This window comes from Uloborus diversus, chromosome 8, assembly GCF_026930045.1.
Source record: "Uloborus diversus isolate 005 chromosome 8, Udiv.v.3.1, whole genome shotgun sequence".
Classification (NCBI taxonomy): domain Eukaryota; kingdom Metazoa; phylum Arthropoda; class Arachnida; order Araneae; family Uloboridae; genus Uloborus; species Uloborus diversus.
This window is the reverse complement of record NC_072738.1, coordinates 35,469,712-35,488,594: the sequence shown is the minus strand read 5'-3', so window position 1 is coordinate 35,488,594 and position 18,883 is coordinate 35,469,712. Positions and strand designations below refer to the sequence as shown.

The 18,883-nt window shown below is 36.0% G+C and overlaps 1 protein-coding gene across 1 annotated transcript in view; it reads left to right on the top strand.

Moving 5' to 3' along the window:
- Positions 1–18,742, top strand: part of LOC129228022 (single-minded homolog 2-like) — a 45,811-nt gene extending 27,069 nt beyond the window's left edge. Inside the window, exon 9 of the mRNA XM_054862649.1 lies at positions 18,660–18,742. Coding sequence (XP_054718624.1) covers positions 18,660–18,742 — 83 coding nt within the window. The remainder of the gene's footprint in view (positions 1–18,659) is intronic.
- Positions 18,743–18,883: the final 141 nt, after the last annotated feature.

Here is an 18,883-nt window from a genome sequence, read left to right as displayed (position 1 = left end):
GGGGGGGGGGGGGGTGCGAGCTTAGGTTCAAATTAAAAAGTGGGTAACTCTATCCATCCTCGACTACACTAACTGTCTAAACTTAATTTTAAGTAAATTTGTGGAATGTACTTGATTGAAATTAGTAGTGATTGCTAGTAATTCCTTCAATTCTATATTATTGGTATTATAAAATGACGGTCACGGAGTGGGCGGTCCCCCCGCCCCCAGTAAATCAGCCACTGATTCAACTGATTGCTAGCAATCATGATTTCAGAACCCATGAAATATCAATTTTACATTTTATAATTTATTACCAACCAAGAGTACATATAAATTTGCCTACGAATTGAAAATTTCATACGGTAAATTTCAGATGTGTCCATGTTAATTTAAAAGCCTTTCATTTAAAAAGATTCGAGAATTCATATAAGATGCGAGATGCAGCCTAAAAAATCTTCGTGTGGCCATTCATTAATTACGTAAGGGTCTCAAGGGGGAGGGGGGTTGAAAAAATCTCTACATACCCTTATTGGGGGGGGGGGAGTGGTCAGACCGTTACGTAATATTTTTCAAGTCGATATTGTATATTAGAAATTGCGCGGTCAAGTGGTTTGGCAGGGATCATATTTTATTTGCTTCGAGAAGGTAAAAACGTATAAGGATGAGCTGTTTTTACTTGTTTTTCATAGAATGAATAGTGTAAAATATAATAAAAGAATCGCACTGTGTATGGCATGTCTTATTTTTAATTAGTATCGCATTATATACAAAAAATATTTGTCGAAAAAACATTCAGTCTAGAATCCTTTTAGTAAATATTTTTTTACACCAAAATGTTTTTAAAAAAAATAATTGATGATTCCAGCGATGTAAGATTTGTTATTTTATTATTTTGAAAATCGAAATGGAATTTTACGTAAGATAAGGGGGTGGAGGTGAAAAATCTTACTTACCCTTACATGGGGGGAGGGTGGGTCGAAACTTGCCAAAATCATCCTTACGTAATTAATGAATGGCCTCTAACGATTCAAACTGACTTACCCGGAATCCACAAAACCATAAATTAGTTTTTCGTCGACGAGAAACGTATATACTTTAATGTTTCACGTATAGCTGAATTAAAAATTAGTTACAAATTAGGAAGATGCGATTCTGAAATTACCTCCAATAGTAACTTTCCAAGAGAAAATTATTTTGCGACATTTTTTTTTTTTTCAAAAAATAAATTGAAAGTGGTTCTTTAAAACTGAAAAATCCCCGCAAAAATTTCGGAAAACGAACCGATAGTAAACTTATAGGATGTGCGGTGGGAAGTTCTTGCCCACAAAATGGCGGACGATTGTTGGTTGAAAAGGAATCACTTTTCTACCACAGGATGATCCATCTAGTTAAGTGAGCGAGAGCGAACCTGTTCCCATGTCAGTGGCGCCGACTCCATGGGGCTTGAGGGGGCCCGAGCCCCCTCAAAAATATTTTTGAGGGGGCAGAGCCCCCCAATAAATCAAGAAAATTGCAAGTTACATTATGCTTTCTAAACTCATAAATTTATCTTTCATTTTCCTTGTTTGAAGATAGTTTACCTTGTAAAATATATTCAGTAATGAGTTAAAACAAATAATTATTACGTTTGTGTAAGCAGGTTTACTGAAAACGAGTGGTGCGAATGATGATAGTGTTACAGTGCTGCGAGTTCTGTAAAAATTTGTCCCAGTGCGCGAACTTACGGGTCAAGTCTGTTGCCGGTGGGCAGCGCTGCGGCGCGCTCACCTAAGTGTTGCTGATCTGGAAAAATATATATGAGAGTTTGTTTTGTATATAAAATGGGAGGCGTGATAGTTTTGAATACTTTTGGGAATCGTGTTTAAAAGAAAACTTCACAAAATGATGATCCTTCCCTTCCTCGGAATCGACGTGTACCAAAGCAGTATGAAAACAATGAAGGCAGCTCACCGCACACTTTCAAAATCCCAAAGGAAAACATTTGACTCGCGCTACTTATGCGAAATAGCTATAACACGATTTTTTCTCCAGTATTCAGATCTAACGCGAATTCCTCACCGCAACACGAAAATTCTCGGAAGGGAATCGTGGTGTGTTCGTATCAGCTTTGTTATTGGCTACTAAAAAATTTTTTTTCATGAATGTATCTTTATCCTTTTACCTTCGCTGAGAGTAGAAGTTCCCTTTTCATTTTAAATGCAAAAGTTAATGAAATATAATGACACCTAAGAGAGCTGTTTCATCTAAAGTTTGTGAAGATAAAAAGAGAAAGTTTCATGACAATTAAAGAAAAGTTAGAGCTTCTTGAAAAGCTGATGGTAAACTAAAAAATGCGTTGAAGGTAGCACGAGAATTAGGTATGAGTGATTCTTCCGTACATACAATTACAAGTCAAGAAAAGGAAATCCGTAAAAATTCACAGAGTAGTGTCTTGCAAAAATTTATGAAAATGGAAACTGCTCATGTATTGTGTACGAATATCATTAATTGATCGACTGTACAGTACAACTAAAGATGCATTTGCTTTTCTTACTATATACTGTGTCTACTGTATACCGGTTTATTTTTTCTTTCTTTCCCATTAATCATTGATTTTGTACATCGTAGCAGTATTTTATGTTGAATAAAACGTTTTTTTTTAAATACAAGTAAACATTCAGTTCTTTATGTAAGAGACAGTAATGTACAGTACAGTTAGTTAAGAGATGGTTTTTAACAGTTTGAGGGGGTGTTTACAAGTGTCTAAAATAATTGGGTACGTTTATAAAAAAATTTACACGTACCCTTTTCCACAACGCGAAAATTCGACCTACGCGAGAGGTCTTGGAATGCATCCCTCGCGTAAGACGGGAGTTGACTGTACTACAAGGCAATATACATTGAGGTTTGTAAAATATTTGCAATTTTGCATTATTGGGCGATTTATATCAACTGGACGCACACAGGTCATTGCAGTTGAACAAGAGTGCTTGCTTTTATTAAACAGAGGTGAAAGAGAAGAGAACATTTTGAAAAATCAACTGAGTTTTTCAAAAATGACCTAGACATTGAGAGACTGCGTTTACACTTGAATATGTTAGCTGATGTCACTAATGTAAAAACATCTGGTCTTAAAAAGCATGCGTAAATTAAATTTCCTTTTTACAAAAATACTGTGTGTGTTTGTATTTATTTCTTCCGTTTTTCGAAGCCAAAAAAATATGTGTCGGGCTTGTCGAGTTTTCGAGGTTCTAATGTTGATTACATGATTTTAAAAAAACTTTAAAACTCACTATTTTTCATCTCAAATTTGGAAAATTTCCTGCGGCATGCCCCCTTTCCCCCGATATTTTTTAAGTCGGCGTCTCTGGCAGTGCCCTTCAATGCAAGTCAAGCGCCCTACCTTTTCCATGCCTTGCTACGGCACTGCATGACTCCCCATAAAATAGAACAAAAAAATGTTTCTTACTAAGACAAGTGACATGATCTAGTTGAACCAGAAAAATTTGTATACCAATTTTTGGATTGTTTTACTTTGAAAACGCCATGAGACATACTGTTTGTTTTTTAAATTATACACACCAGAAAATATGTAAATTGGCATTTTCAAGGCACAACAATCAACCTTTATTTGGGGGGGGGACCTCCATGGGATTACATAACCCCCTAAACCCCCGGTGATGACTGGGCCAGCCCCCCCCCCCCAATGATTTTTGCAAGTCGGCGCCCCTGTCCCATGTCTATGGTCTAATATGATGAACGATGAAAATGAATTTGTATTCTCATTCGAGGTTTCAGTTTCATACGTTCAGCAATTGTGAAAATGCGGAGAAATTATAAACATTTTCGAAAACTGTCACTAAAATTCACCCAGAAATTTGCGCTTTAGAAAAAACTGAGAAAGTGCAGCACAGATTGCAAAACCCACTGGAGTAGTCAGAATACAATGTTGGAATGCTTCAGTAAGCTTAAAGAAAACACTCAAAACCATTGACATATAATAGTGCACAATATTTTTCTTCGAAGAAGAAAGCAATGAAAAACCCATCATTATTTATACTCTCTAAACTGTAGAAAGTGCCTGCCGATGTTTTTGTCACCATGAAGCTGATATTATAAATGTAGGTGGTAAATTGAAAATTATGAAGCTGATATTATAAATGTAGGTGGTACCTTGAAAATTATGTTTGATAAATTAGCTGACAAATCTGCAATATTCCACAAAGAGGCGAGAGAAACTTGGATGAAACACAGGATGACTCGAAGTACGTTAAGCGGCTCAGGTTTTGGATGTCTCTTTTAAGTGAGAGGTAAAATTAGCGAAGTTATATAAAAACTTTTACTGAGACTGTGACTTGGTGAAATCAATCAGCCTGCACCCCCGTGCTGTAATGAATCAAACACACTGATACAATGAACAACGTTACAATACACAAATCAAGACATCGCATTTGTCCGAAATTTGCAGTTCTTGAACAAAAGCCAAGCATGACTCCCATATGAAAAGAAAAATAGTATTAGAAAAATTATTAGAAGATCATGAGGTTAGTGAAGATCTTTTGGTAAATGTCCACAATTATTTAAACTCTGTAAAACTAACTGTTGTAGAGCCATAGCCCCCGTTTTCATCAATCGCCTTATTACTTCCTTTTATAAAAAAGGAAGTGTTGTATTCGCAAAAAAAATTTCACTCAAAAATCGACCTTAATTTCCATTTTGCTCACCCATGAATGAATGTTAAGTTTTTTTTTTCGTTTTTTCCGACACGACCACACATGGATAAGTGCCTAAGAACGTATAGACACGCGAAATAACCATTTTGACGATTCCCGAGTGAATTACAACGAGTATTGTCGCGACGTCTGTATGTACGTATGTGCGTATGTATGTCGCATAACTCAAGAACGGAATGTCCTAGGAAAGTTGAAATTTGATACGTAGACTCTTAGTGGGGTCTAGTTGTGCACCTCCCTTTTGGTTGCATTCGGATGCTTCAAAGGGGGTCTTTTGCCCCTTTTTGGAGGGAAATCATCGTTAATTTCGATATAAACACAAGTGGTGTTATAATTAGGTGGACACTTGGCGATATATCGCCAATCATTTGGTCGCCAAGTTTTGTCGCCAACTTGGCGACAAATTTGGCGACTTTTTTTAATTTTTAATTTTTATTTTTTTCAAATCTGGTTTCAATTTGGCTACTGTTGGTGATATTTAGAGAGTAAACTATTGAATCATATTAAAAATGCCAATAATGAGAAAATGACATTAAATTGGAGTAAAAGGAAGTCATGTGATGCACACATCAGCTCGTTTTTTTGGGAAAAATCCCATCCCATACGAAGTAAAGGGCACACTTTTGGGTAGTGACCGGTCACGTTTGGGTACCAAACGATAGTTGACTTTTCAGTACTCTACAAGTGGTGTACTGAAAAAGCCTCCAGCAAAACTCACGCATCCTTGCTGTTGAAAGACAGTACTAAGGAAAAAGCTTAATATGATAATACACATAATATTCTACATATGTTTTGGTGTTTAGTTTTTTATACTTAATAACATACTTCTATGCAATAAAATGAAAACGATGTTTGCAAGATTATATAGAAATCGATTTTTTTTTTTTTTTTTTAACTTCACAAAACGTATCTAACAATATTATCAGAAAATAAATTCAAATAATTTTCATCTATAAAACGTGAAGAAATGCATCGAGAATTATTTATTAGCAAAGAAATTTATTCACCAATATTTGCAAAAAACATTTTAAAAGCTAATACATTTATACTGAAAATTCTAACTTAAATTTTAAAAAAATCCTCATTTTTTCGCATACAATGCGGGAACCTAAATGCTGCATGAGAGCAAGACCTATTATTTGACGATAATTCCCGACTTTATTACTGACAATTTTCAAATTAAAAAAATAAATAAATAAATAAATAAATAAAGAAATAAAGAAATTTTTTTCTGCAATTCAAAAAAAAAAAAAAAAAGAGGAAAATTATAAACTTTAATCCTCGTGCGGGACACCTAAATATTTTTTTGATTCGGATAAAATTTTTTATGTAAGATGTGGGTCGGTAGGGGCAACTTTTTATCAACTTGACAAATTGAATTTCGAAAAAAGGTTTTTTTCAATACACCCTAATACAACTCAACTATTATACGGACAAATTGGCACCAAAGGGAATCCAAATGAATGAAAATCCCGTTGATCACTGATTTTGTGCATCGTAACAGTATTTTATGTTGATTAAAAGTTTTTTTTAGAAATACAAATGAAAATTCAGTTCTTTATGTAAGAAACGGTAATGTAAAATTAAGGAATGGTTTAAAACAGTTTGAGGTGGCTTTAATCAGTGTCTAAAATAATTAGGTATGTTTAAAAAAAATTACACATGCCCTTTTCCACAACGCAAAACTTCGACTTACGCGTGGGGTCTTAGAACGCATCCCTCCAGTGTTGCCCATCCCTTCCAAGTTCAATGGCGCAAATCCCCCCCCCCCTAAAAAAATTTCAACTCTCTTTCGATATTTTAATTTTTAGCTCTCTTTTTATTTTATTAATTTTTTTAATATTTTTTATTTAATGAATTATTTTTAATACTTTTAATTTAATTTCAATTAAAATTTTTTTTGTATTTTTTTGTTTTTAATTATTATTGTTACTTTATTTGAAAAGTGCTGTGCTACGCCAATGGTATACACACACACAAACTAAATGAATAAATGAAAAAAATATATAAACAGAATAAAATAAAATAAAATTTGTAATCTAAATTAAAAATGAATCAATAACTTATTTACGTGAAATACACCTTATTATGTATAAATTTAAGCAAATAAAGTATAAACGTTTAAAAAATCCCTCCCCCCCCAAAAAAAAAAAAATTGATGCCGCAACTTGCGCCATAATCCCCCCTGTGAGAACCCCTGCATCCCTCGCGTAAGTCGGTATTCGACTGTTACGTGTTACATATTTATTCCTTTTTCCCTTCTATTTTTATTAATATCCGACAGATGGCAGCATGTTTTCATTAGGCTTTCAAGGGAATTCTTTCATTGTTGTCATTTTGCACGAATTACGAACGCAAACAAAGTTTCTTCGTACTACATTTCTAAAATTTCTTTCAATTCCAAGATATATGGTCAAGAACAAGTAAGTAGTATCTGTAATTATGCATTTTTAGATACCATGGTTGAAAAATTATTTGAACGTGTTTTGTTGCAGCTACTTGGAAAATAGTATTGCATTTTATTGTTAGCTAACACGTGTTGCATGAAATTTTATTTTTTTTTTTATGATTAGAGATCAAGCATTGTTTTAATACATTCTATTAACTCAATGAGGTATTTTTTTCCCATATCGCGTGCTGATTAAAAAGCTAATTGAAACTCGTGGAATGAATCATGTCATGGATTTGACATTTGAATGGGTTTGCTTTTCCATGGAATATGGAATTGACTCAATTTAAAATCATTCAATAATCTAAGAAACAGTAATGGCAGTTTATTATCACGATTATTTGCAGCTATTGATTCATTTGATTTAAATGAAGATACTATTCAAGGCCTAATTGCTGAGTTGGCCAACTAGCCCGTGGCCTAGGGCTCCAGCTATTTTAGGGCACCCAAATGGCAAAAAAAAAAAAAAAAACTTTTAACTAATGTTAAAATTGTAAGGTTTGACGATAAGGGACCCCCGAAAAAGTGGCTGGCCTAAGGTCATCCACAGAGGCGGATACAGAAATGGTTTTTATAGTGGGCGCGGAAATTGCAAAGCACCCTCCCCCCTCCCCTTATACCAAGCCCCAGGCTCGGACTGGCCCGCCTGCCAACCTGCCCGAGGGCAGGTGCGCCCTTCCTACTTTTTAAGATGAAATGCAATATAAACGCCTTCGCTGAAAAAAAAAAAAAAAAAAAAATTAACTCTAATTTGAATTCCGAAACTTTGAATTCAAATTATGTTTTTCGCAATCACGAGTTGCGACAAGACTCTACTGGTTAGAGTTATTGTTTCTAGAAATGGCTCCCCCGCCCAAGCATGTCCCTCCTCCTGGGTGCTTACGTGTATATAGTGGTGTGCGTGTGTGTGTAGGCTTACGTGTGTGCACGTAGGCGTATGTATGTTGTGTAAAGGCGTGTGCGCGTAGGCGACTGTGTATGAGCATGCGTGTGAAGGACATGGACGCCACCGCCCAGCAAAAGTGGATTCCGGTGGACAGTGCTCAGGACCAGCCGCGCCGCCGCCGGTGGACGGTGGTGCTGCAGCCCTGGTCCAAGCTGAAAAAGGAACCGGAACATCAAGGACTGTCAAGTGAGAACAATAAGCAATCGTGATTGCTCAAAAAAAAAACTTGTCTTGCAAATTCAGAACGAAGTTTTATTATTGATTCGAAAGCTCCCATACCTTCCCCTCATTTTGAAGTTTCGAAAATTTTCCTCTGAGCCTGGTTTCTCTAATGTTATCGTCTAAAATTTTCCGTCTTTTGAGTTTCAATTTCGAAAAATTGCCGGGAAAAGTTCCTTCTATCCCATCTCCCCTCCCTTTCCGTAATTTTTCCAAAGATGACCAACAAGAGCGTTTTTAAGACTCTTATTTCAAAAAAAAGAAAAGGGAGAGACCTTCGAATCTTCAATCAAAAAGACTGCCTATTCTGGAACTTCGATTTCGAAAACGTTCTGGAAGAAAGTTTCGAATCGCATTTTTTTCCCTAACGTCATTAAAGTTGGACGGCAATAGCGTTTTAAGATTGAAATTAAAAACTATTTCTGGAGGTAACGCCACTAGACCTTCTCTCTTCATCTTCTAACATCATGGAAGTTAGTCTTAAACTGCATTTTTGAATTACATGAAGAAGTTTATCATTGTTGGTAGAGTCGGTACGGGTTGCCGTTTGAATGCAGTTGTCTATGCGTTTGTCAGTGAGTTTTTCTACACTTAGTTTTAATGAATATCATAGTGGAAAAGTTGAATTTCGTATAGATATGTAGCAGTGCATTTTATAACATAATGACCACTTGACATCAATGTCGCCTAGTGAAAAAAAAATATCTCCCAGAAGATGCGAAATCAAACCACTGGGCGACTTCAGAAATTTGGAATGTACTTATTCATTATCTTTTCTAAATTGCCGTTTTTGGCACTTGATTGAAAAAACTAGTGAAACGTGCTTTCCCCTAAAAGTTTACAAAGATGGCCTACAGTCAAGTTTTTACAATTTCAATGTGAAGTCCACAAAATCTCTCCTCTCCCAAATAAACAAAAATCGTCTAAAATTGTGTTAAAAAAATTCCGGGAAAAGGTCACCCAACTCTCTCTCTCTCCACCCCCCCCCCCCAACACATCACAAAAATCGTCTACAACTGTATTTTTATGACTTTAATTCCGAAAATTTTGCAGGGGAAAGTTTCTCAATCCCCTCTCTCCAATGCCATCGAAGATTGTCAAAACTTTTGAATTTTTGGAGCTTCAATTTCGAAAAAATCGCCGGAATCGAAAACTTTTTCGAAAATGTTGTTAATGAGGGCTTTCAATTACGTTTTTAGAACTTCAGTTCCGAAAACATTCCAGGGGAGAGCCCTCAATCTCGAGTCCTTCTCCTAACGTCAATGAAGACCCACTAACTTATGTTTTTGAAGTTTCAATATTGAAAATTTGAGGGTTTACTCCGGACTCAACTCAATCCCTTCCCTTTACGCTACCAAAGATGGCTAACCATCGTATTTCAAAGCTCCAATTTTTAACAATTTCCGATGGAAAGTTCCAAACCCCGTTCCTTCCTCCTACGTCATAAAAATTGGCTTACAACTGCGTTTTTGAGACTTCAATTCCAAAAAATTTCCGGAGAGGAGCCCCCATGGCTTTCTTTCCGTCTTTCTTTCCTCATCTTTCAACATCATTCAAAGATTGTCTAAAACAGCGTTTTTGGAACTCCTAACATCGAAAAGTTTCTGTTGAAAAGTTCTGAACCCCATGTCTTCTGCTACGTCATAAAAGATGGTCTACAATTGCGTTTTTAGGAGTTCAATTACAAAAAAAAATTCCGGGGGTAAGCCCCCGAACCCCCTGGTTTTTAGCAATGCTAAAATCGCATTTTTGAAGCTATCAACTGGGGAGAACTCATGTCTCTCATCTTTTCCTTCAAGAACACAAAGATAGCAAATAATTGTGTTTTCGAAAATATACCCTTAAATTTAAAAAAAATTCCGGAACGGGACCCCCAAACCTCCCTTTTACTTGTTAACCTCCAAATAGTCTAAAAATGCTTCCGAACAAAAATTTTCGGGAGAAAGCCTGCAAACACTCCTTCCTTTGCGCGAATATTAAACAAAACTCAATCAACAAACAAATCCAAAACTATCTTCAAATTTTATTTACAAATGCAATTTTAGTATTTCATTATGTTTGGTACGTAAACTGGTAAAAAGAGATGCAATTTTGTTACTGCAACCTTTCTTTTATAAGGAAAAAAAAAAAAACAATTGAGGACCTGAATAACAACTGAAAAACTTCACGAGTTTTCAAACGAATCAAAAGTTAAAAGGTTTAATTTAGATAATTAGAAACTGTTTTTTCAGTTTTTTTATTCTTGTGTGTGTGATACTTGAAACACTTATAATTTTCATTCAAACTCTTTGAGCGAAGCACATTACACATTGTTCGGGGGAAAAAAACATGCTACAAATTTTTAACTTTTTAAAAATTTTTATTTTCATTAGTCCATCCTCCCCCCTCCCTTAATGAATTAAGCAATCGCCCCTCTCAACAGGATCGTCTGGATCCGCCACTGATCGCTCCTCTAAAATGATCGTCTGTATCCTTTCCGCGATCCCCCCTCCCCCATTGGTATGCGCCTTCAGAAAAATTGGGGTATGCGCCTTTTTGAGGACCCAGTCCGACCCTGCCAAGCCCCCACTTCATAACACAGTTTTCATGACTTTATTTTTCAAGGTTTTTTAGGATCCCTTAATGCCAATTAAACTGCTTTGAAGAACATAAATATTATGCACTAATATACTTGGAATGTGGATGTAAAATGTCTTTAACATTTGAAGCCAATTAAATGATATATATAAACCCTATATAATTTCACCTCCGAGAAGCTATAAAATCAGCGGTTTTAACTAGGAACATAGTCGTTATGATTAGAATACGAAGCCAAAGTTATTTAATAAACCCATACCTCATTTGCGTTTTTAAAAACTATTATATTTTTACTATGTTCTATGTAATTAAGAAATCAAAGCTTCATAACATATTAAGTTTTATTTAAAAACTAGAAAATCGCCAGTCAAGGTATGACGGGTGAAAATTGCTTCTTGTACATTTGAACGAAGCCATTGCCTGTTTGGTGATAGTTTGATAGTTGAAATTGTAACCCTCACCCCAGTGGATTAACTTTAAACTCCAGTAGGTAGCGTTCAATTGTTGACCATTTTTTCGCTTGTTTATTCCCCTGAAATGACACAGTCTTACCAGTAAAACAGTTAAGTTACCGGATCGAGTTCAACCTTGTCACAATAACGCCTTTTCCTGCCTGCATGTTAAACATTACCAAAACATATTATCAAATTATCATGCCGTGGCGCGAGTTTCATTGTTGAAACCAATGAAACTCGCGGGTTACTCTATCTTCGGCTGTTATTAATGTGAGGATTCGAATACAATTTCTTTGTGAATTTCAAAGCAGTTGCTCATTTGTTCTCAAAGCCGTGGTACAGTTAAAATAACATTTTGTTACTTTATGCAGCAATGCTGCTTCCATTAATATTATGGTTTTGCGAAGAAACTACTATGTGGTTTCCTTTCATTTTGTATTTTTTATAAGCTGAAAAAGAAATCTATTATTTCGAAATAGCTTCCTGGATCGAAATGATTCTTCTAGGTACGTCTATACACTTTTTTTTAAAATTTTAATGAGGTTGTTTCCTTCAGTCAAAAGTACCGTATTTTCGGGAATATGCACCGCGGCGCATACAAGAAAAAGTAAAAAAAAATTGCCGGTGCGGCGCATATAACGGGTGCGGCGGATACAGTGTTTTTTTTCCCCAAGTTTAAAAAAAATCGGAAAATGCTGCTAACAGATGGCACCACATCGTTTGCTTTCATTTCGCGGAAATCCCTCGCCCTTAGGCGACAAGTAAAGCAAAGAGGGGGAGGGAAGGTGAGTCAGCGATTACGCGTGTTTCACTGAGGAAAGAAATGCTGATCCACGTGCGCGAGAAAGCCTTATCGCGTAGGAGCGAAGGGACAGGAAATCCTTCGGCCTTGGGCGACAAGTAAAGCAAAGAGGGGGAGGGAAGGTGAGTCAGCGATTGCGCATGTTTCACTGATTAGAGAAATGCTGATCCACGTGCGCGACCAAGCCTTATCGCGGCGGAGCGAAGGGGTGAGGAAATCCTTCGACCTTCGCGACAAGTAAAGCAAAGAGGGGAAGGGAAGGTGAGTCAGCGATTGCACGTGTTTCGCTGAAGAGAGTTGATACACGTGGGCAAGCAAGCCTTATCGCGTCGGAGCGAAGGGGTCAGGGAGAGGAGGCAGCAAAAGTACTAGTGAGAGAGAGGGATGAATGTCCAGTGTGTAAAGGGAATTCACCACCTCTCTCACGAAAATAGGTTGCTTGGTCAAGCAACCTAATGGGAAACTTGTCTCCTAGCTTTAATTTTATTATTCACTCACATCGTCGTGTTGCATCTTTTGCTGCCGTTCGTGCGTTCTTGGCTTATCCTTTTTTACGAATTTTTTTAGAGTTGCTTTTGAAATGGCTCCTTAGCAATTGAAAAGTTATACTGCAGCCTTTAAGTTTAAGGTTATAAAGGCAGAAGCAATTGGAAATCGTTTTGCTGCCAGAGTTTGGCACTGACGAGATGCGTTTGCCGTTGGAAATCGGATAAAATAACCATCGAAAGTGATGACCAATCGAGGGATGCCGAAGGCAAAAAGTGAAAAATGGGGATTTTTAAAAATATTTCTTTATTGTTAATTAAAAATACTCACGAGAAATAAAAAAATATTTTTTATTTACATTTAATCCAGCTTGCTTTACTACTGATTGTGCTTTTAAGTTGTTTAATGCTGAGTGAGCGCTTATGGAAGGTGCGGCGCATACATTAAAAAACATTTTCTTTGAGAATATATTACGATGCGGCGCATATTCCCGAAAATACGGTACTACTTTTAGTCACTGAAATTGATAGAATGAGTAAAAAAACAACATGGACCCAGAAAATACTTTCATTTTCCCAACAGTTATTTTTTAATTAATTTTTTAAAAATGTCCGATTCTGAAAACAAGGCGTGGTCTTTATGACGTCACAAATGATGCAATTTGGCGCATCTTTCATTCGCGTTTCCACGTTATGATAATCAAGAAGCGAATTAAATACTGCGCTCTACGCTTGCTATCAACCATATCGTTGCCAATACGCGTGAGTAAAGATGCAACACAGAATGGCATTTCATCATTTGTGATGTCATCGGCAAGAATTGTAAACAATGAGAGCGCACCGATTTAAGTATTTTTTAAAAAATATTAAACTTATACAAGATCCTATGTTTTTAAGCATGTTCTTTCAGAAAAAAATACTTTTAAAATTTTGGAAATGACCCCATTATTCGTACGAAAAGACTTAATTATTTGAAATGGAACTGTAGCCAAAACAAGCAATTTCCACCTCCAGAGTTATGAAATGTTAAGCAGCGCGCTCATTGGATAGCCATAAATCCGCCGCAATAAGCCACGCCTACTCAACGAACGAAAATGGCGGGAAAAACAAAATTTCTTGTAGCTGATGTGGAATGAAAATAAACTGGTAGTAAAAAGAAACACAAAAGTGAATCAACTAATTACGCAGTTCGAACAGCATATTTTGGAGGGTAATTGTTAACTTATCGATAACGGTATTTTTTAAGCCTACTTTCCCAGTAAAAGTCAGAAAAAGAAGAAAAAAGCATGAAAGAAAGATTAATGCATCTTAAAAATATCGCGAAAAACAAAAAAAAAAGTCAAAAATAAATATAATAAATAAATAAATATCGAAAAATTAAAAATTGGAAAGTAGGGTATTGAGATGGGGAAAAATGTCTGTCGGTCCGTCGGTCTGTCTGTCTGTCCCCCCCCCCCCTAATAACTTTTGAATGAATAGTCCGATTCGAACAAACTTTTTTTTTGTTCGAAAGATCTCGACGAGGACACCTCATTCCCATATTTCACTTTTTGATTTGAACTATGTTTGTTCAATTTTGAACAGTTCAAAAAAACTTAACATTAGCGCCTACGGGGAAATTGAAGGCAATTCTGAACTATGAGGCGAATATGCTTCAAACAAACTTTGTAGGAAAAAGCTTTTGATAAAAAACTTGTATATAAAATATATTTTTGATTTGAACAATTTTCCGTTCAATTTTGAATAGTTCAAATCCCTCAACATTAGTGCCTGCGGGGAAACTGAAAGTCAATGTAGATTCCGTACTTGAAGGCGGATTTACTTCAAACAAATTTTGTTGGAAATAGCTCTTGACGCCAAACTTCAGACTCCCACTCCGAGAATTTAGGGGCACCTGACTCCGACTCCTACTCCTGTGCCCGATAATTAATCGGACTCCGACTCCCTGACTTCGTAGCTTTGGCAAAAATTTATACACGGAGGACAAATGACTGAGTCCGATTCTCGGAAACTCGACTCCGACTCACTCCTTTATCTCAAAATGAGATTGACTCCGACTCCACAGCTATGGTTTTAACTGCGAAATAATTATTGTTGATATGACTTTTTTTTTATTTTCACGCTAAAGTTTTAATTTAGGTATTTAGTTTTCGGGGAATAAAGTCGAAGTCATTTATATTTCTATATAAAGATATGCATAGACGATTATTATTATTATTATTTTTTTTTTTTTTTTGACAATGAAAAGTATTTCTTTAAGTTGACATTTTATTGTTTTTATTTATTTTGGTATGTGCATTAATTCATTTAAAAAATTATTTTTGGCAACAGGGGAAAAAGAAACGATTTGTTTTTTTTTTTTGATATGATGTATTTATTTTAATGAGCTTATTAATTTTAATTATTATGTTTTCGTTTTGAAAGCTGTTAAAGATTTTTTTTATGGAAAAAGTGTATTAGCTGCTTTGTTTAAAAGGTGCTGCTATTTTATTTGTTCGTTTTTTTTAAATATAATTTAATTTTTTATTTTTTACGCATTTATTTTTTTAGATGGGTGAGGAATATTTTATTCCTAGAAATTAGCTTAAAATATTAAAAAAATATGTTTGAAACAATTTGCGACTTTAGCTATTTTGCGAATATTGATCAGGTACTAGAAAGTAGTATGAGTATACGGAAAAGTAGGCTCGTATAGTTCTAGACATAACTTCTTGTTGTCTTAGGTGAAGTGGGGAGGCTGGGGGGGAGGGGCTGTTGAAGGTCATTACCAGCACTAGAGATTTGGGGTGAAGGATCCGAATTAGTGCAAGTTTCAATTTTATTTCTCCGGTTCAGGGAGTCTTTGAGATTTTGTCGTTTTGGACAATTTCTAAAGTTAGCAAGATGTTCACCCTTGCAGTGAAAACATGAGGGTGGTACCTTTTGGGGTTTTCGGCAATCTTTAGTTTTGTGCTGTCCCGCACACACAAGGCAGACGGGAGGTCGTGCACAACTAAACGAGGAGTGAAAGAATTCTTGGCAGTTCCAGCACTGCATAATGTCTTTTTTGTGAAGGATTCAAGGGTGATATTGAAATACCCTAATCTCTCAAGCGACCATATTTTATCATTTGCGTCTTGATCTTTCAAACAAATGAGAAACAAGGGCAATGTGGTTCTATCATATGGAGATGAGTACATTTGAATACTTTTATCGCATATATCTTCTTTCTGTTATTGTGCAAAGAAAAATACGAAAATTTTTACCAAGCCATTTCAAGTAAGGAAATGTTATTTTAATTAAAAAAAAAAAAAAAAGATAAAAAGGACAACTAGTATTGATCAAGCTTTATCGAAATAACTTCTAGTTCTGTACTACAGTGGGCGCCGGTTAATTGAATAAGTGGAAATCAAAACAATCGCTTTAATGAAACAAATCGCTAAAAACTAATGTGACCAGATTTTTCAAGCTAAAAATCAGGACACATGACGGGGGAGGGGGGGGGGGGTAGAGTAGTTTTTTTTCCCACGGGCTTAATATTTTACGTAACAGAAAAATGCCAAGAAATAACTCAAATGTACCAATAAAGAACTCAAGTTGAAAATAATTTAATAGTATTGATGTTAAGAATATTGCATCACACAACAAATTTATTAATCAAAATTATTATTTTCAGTTATACTTGCTGTTAGAAGCAATTTTAAGACGCCAATTCTTGTTGCCTTTCATAAAACCAAGGAATTCCTTGCATGAATAAGAAAAGTTAATTTTAGTTAAAAGAAGACTTTTTCAAGGAAAATGTTCTTTCAACAACTGCTGTTGTGCCTGGCAAACTGAAACCAAACTCAACAATCTTTGTCAAGCAGTTGATTTCAATCGCCTGAGTGCGAAAATGAGTAAATATCTCCACCCATTGCTTATCTCCAGAGACTCCTTCTGCAGCCCATTTAGACGCTTAACAGCTCCTCCTCTTCAATCCAAATCATGGTGGAGGTAGTTCAGCGTATTAAACATTAAAGAATAACATTTTACATGGCGTTCTTACGTTTACTGACAGCAAAAAATCGAATAAGCATTTAAAAAATCTAGATTGTATGTATATTTCTTGTGTGACGGAATTTAAACAAAAAAAAGCGGGACTTTTTCGACAAAGCGGGACACTTTGGCGGGACAGTAAGACAAAAAGCGGGACGTCTGGTCACATTACTAAAAACAGAACAAAATCCAGCTTTATTGAATTAGCCGCTTTATTCAATCAGCCGCTTAACTGAATCAGAACTGTTTGGGACAAACGTGATTCATATAAGCGGCGGGCTCTGTACGAAAGTAATGTTTTTTTTAAAATCTGAAACAACATAGGTGTTTATGGGGCATAAGTTTTTCCTCTAGAATTCATTGAAATCTGTTGTGGAGGATAAAGTACCAATAACCATAGGTGGATTTGGGACTGCGTTCATGGGGGGGGGGGGCGCTGAGTTTTTTTTTTTTTTTTTGAGTGACATTAGTTGTTATCAGGGACGGATTTAGAGTTACGGCCCTAAGCTATTTCAGGTATGGGGTCCTTTTTGTAGTTCGGACGACTGTTCTGTCGGTGGCGAAAAGGGACATTTTTAAGTGTCCCATCCCCCGAATATGTTTTGCCTTTCTCCTGTGATATGTAAAGCCATACTTCAATTTTTTGTGTGTTTTTATTATTTTGTGTGCCTGCTGTCCTTTTGACCTTAAATTTTGTAAAATATATATAAAATTCTGCAATTTGGAAGCCTTATAAGCGGTAATTGTGTTGCCAAAAATATTGGGAAAAAAATAAATCACACAGTTAAAAACACATTTCATTGGGTAGTCAAGTGGATCTAACGAAAAATGTGCTAAATTTCTGTGCCGGGAAATACATTATCCTCACCTTTTCTTTTATTCAGATGTTTTCTCGACAATGTATGATTCTGTAAAATCTGAAATTTAGCTTTGAACTGCTAAGGATTGAGATCCCTGTTTTTTCTCCTAAAAAAGCAACACATCGATTACAGAGCTTTTATTTTCTGTTTGTGCATATAGTTAAACTATTTATCCAGTTTTTACTTTGTTCTTTAACTAGAGATGAAAACAGTCGGAAAAAAAACGGAAAATTTCGGGGGGGAAAAAAAAAGTTTCTTTCCGAAGAGGTTTATTTCTCCTTCGGAAAAATTGAAAAAATGAATTTTTTCAACTTTTCAAGAAGTTTTAATTGAAATTTTCAGCAAAAAGTGACTAGAAATTTCTTGTACTTAAATTCTGATGCAATTTCCTCCCCCACCCCCTCTTTGTATGTTAAAATGCTGTCTAACTTTGATAATGCAATATGCTTGAACCAGGCATTTTCAGCTTGAACCAGGGGCCTCTGCAGCACCACCGCCCACCGACCTCTGCAGGCGCGTCGGCATCCGCTTTACCTGGTCGGAGGCGTCCATGTCCTGTACACTAGGGTATGTCATAAAAATAAAAGTTTTATTTTCGACTTGGAACGCGCACTTTCCTATGGATTCACTAATTCTAAGATGTTTGGTACAAAAAAAAGTTTTTTTAAGCAATTTTAGCTACCGGAAAATCGCAATTTACATAAAATTCCGGTGTTTTTTTCGAAAAATCCCATTTTTCATCCTCAATACACAATATAGCTGCTGGTAAAATTTAAAAGATGCTTCGGCTACCTAAAATACATGTTTTCAGCTCTAATGAACGTACTTTTGTTTGACAAAATACAAAAAAATATGTTTTCGTTTCATAATGCTTTGTAAAAAGAGCTGCGGGTATCGATGATCATTCCGGCTGAAACGGATTACGCTTCCGGTCAACTGACACTGCTGACTTCGTTGCGCAGCCGGTCGTTCAGGGGAAATGGCCACCTGCATCTGGGGAAGTGACACGCCCTTTTACTCATTTAAACTCCCCCAAGATAACCTTTGACCAGCGGGCACGTTTGGGCTAAAATTTCTCTCATCATTCCTAAGATTTTTATACCAGCTGCACTTTCCGACAAAAGACAGAATGGCATTCCCTTTTTTGTTTTCTTAAAGGGTGGGTTTATTTTTACAAAAAAGCTGGAACGCAAGAGACACTAGCAATTTTAAACATCGAGGAAGAAGGTCTTACATTTTGATTCTCCAGAAATCTATCGTCGTCATGTAATACCATGACACCGAAATACTCTGAAAATTTTTGTGGTACATCTGTACAAAGCTTTTTAATATACTATTTCATTAACTTTTACTTTTACCCTTGATGAATCTACTGCGCAGCT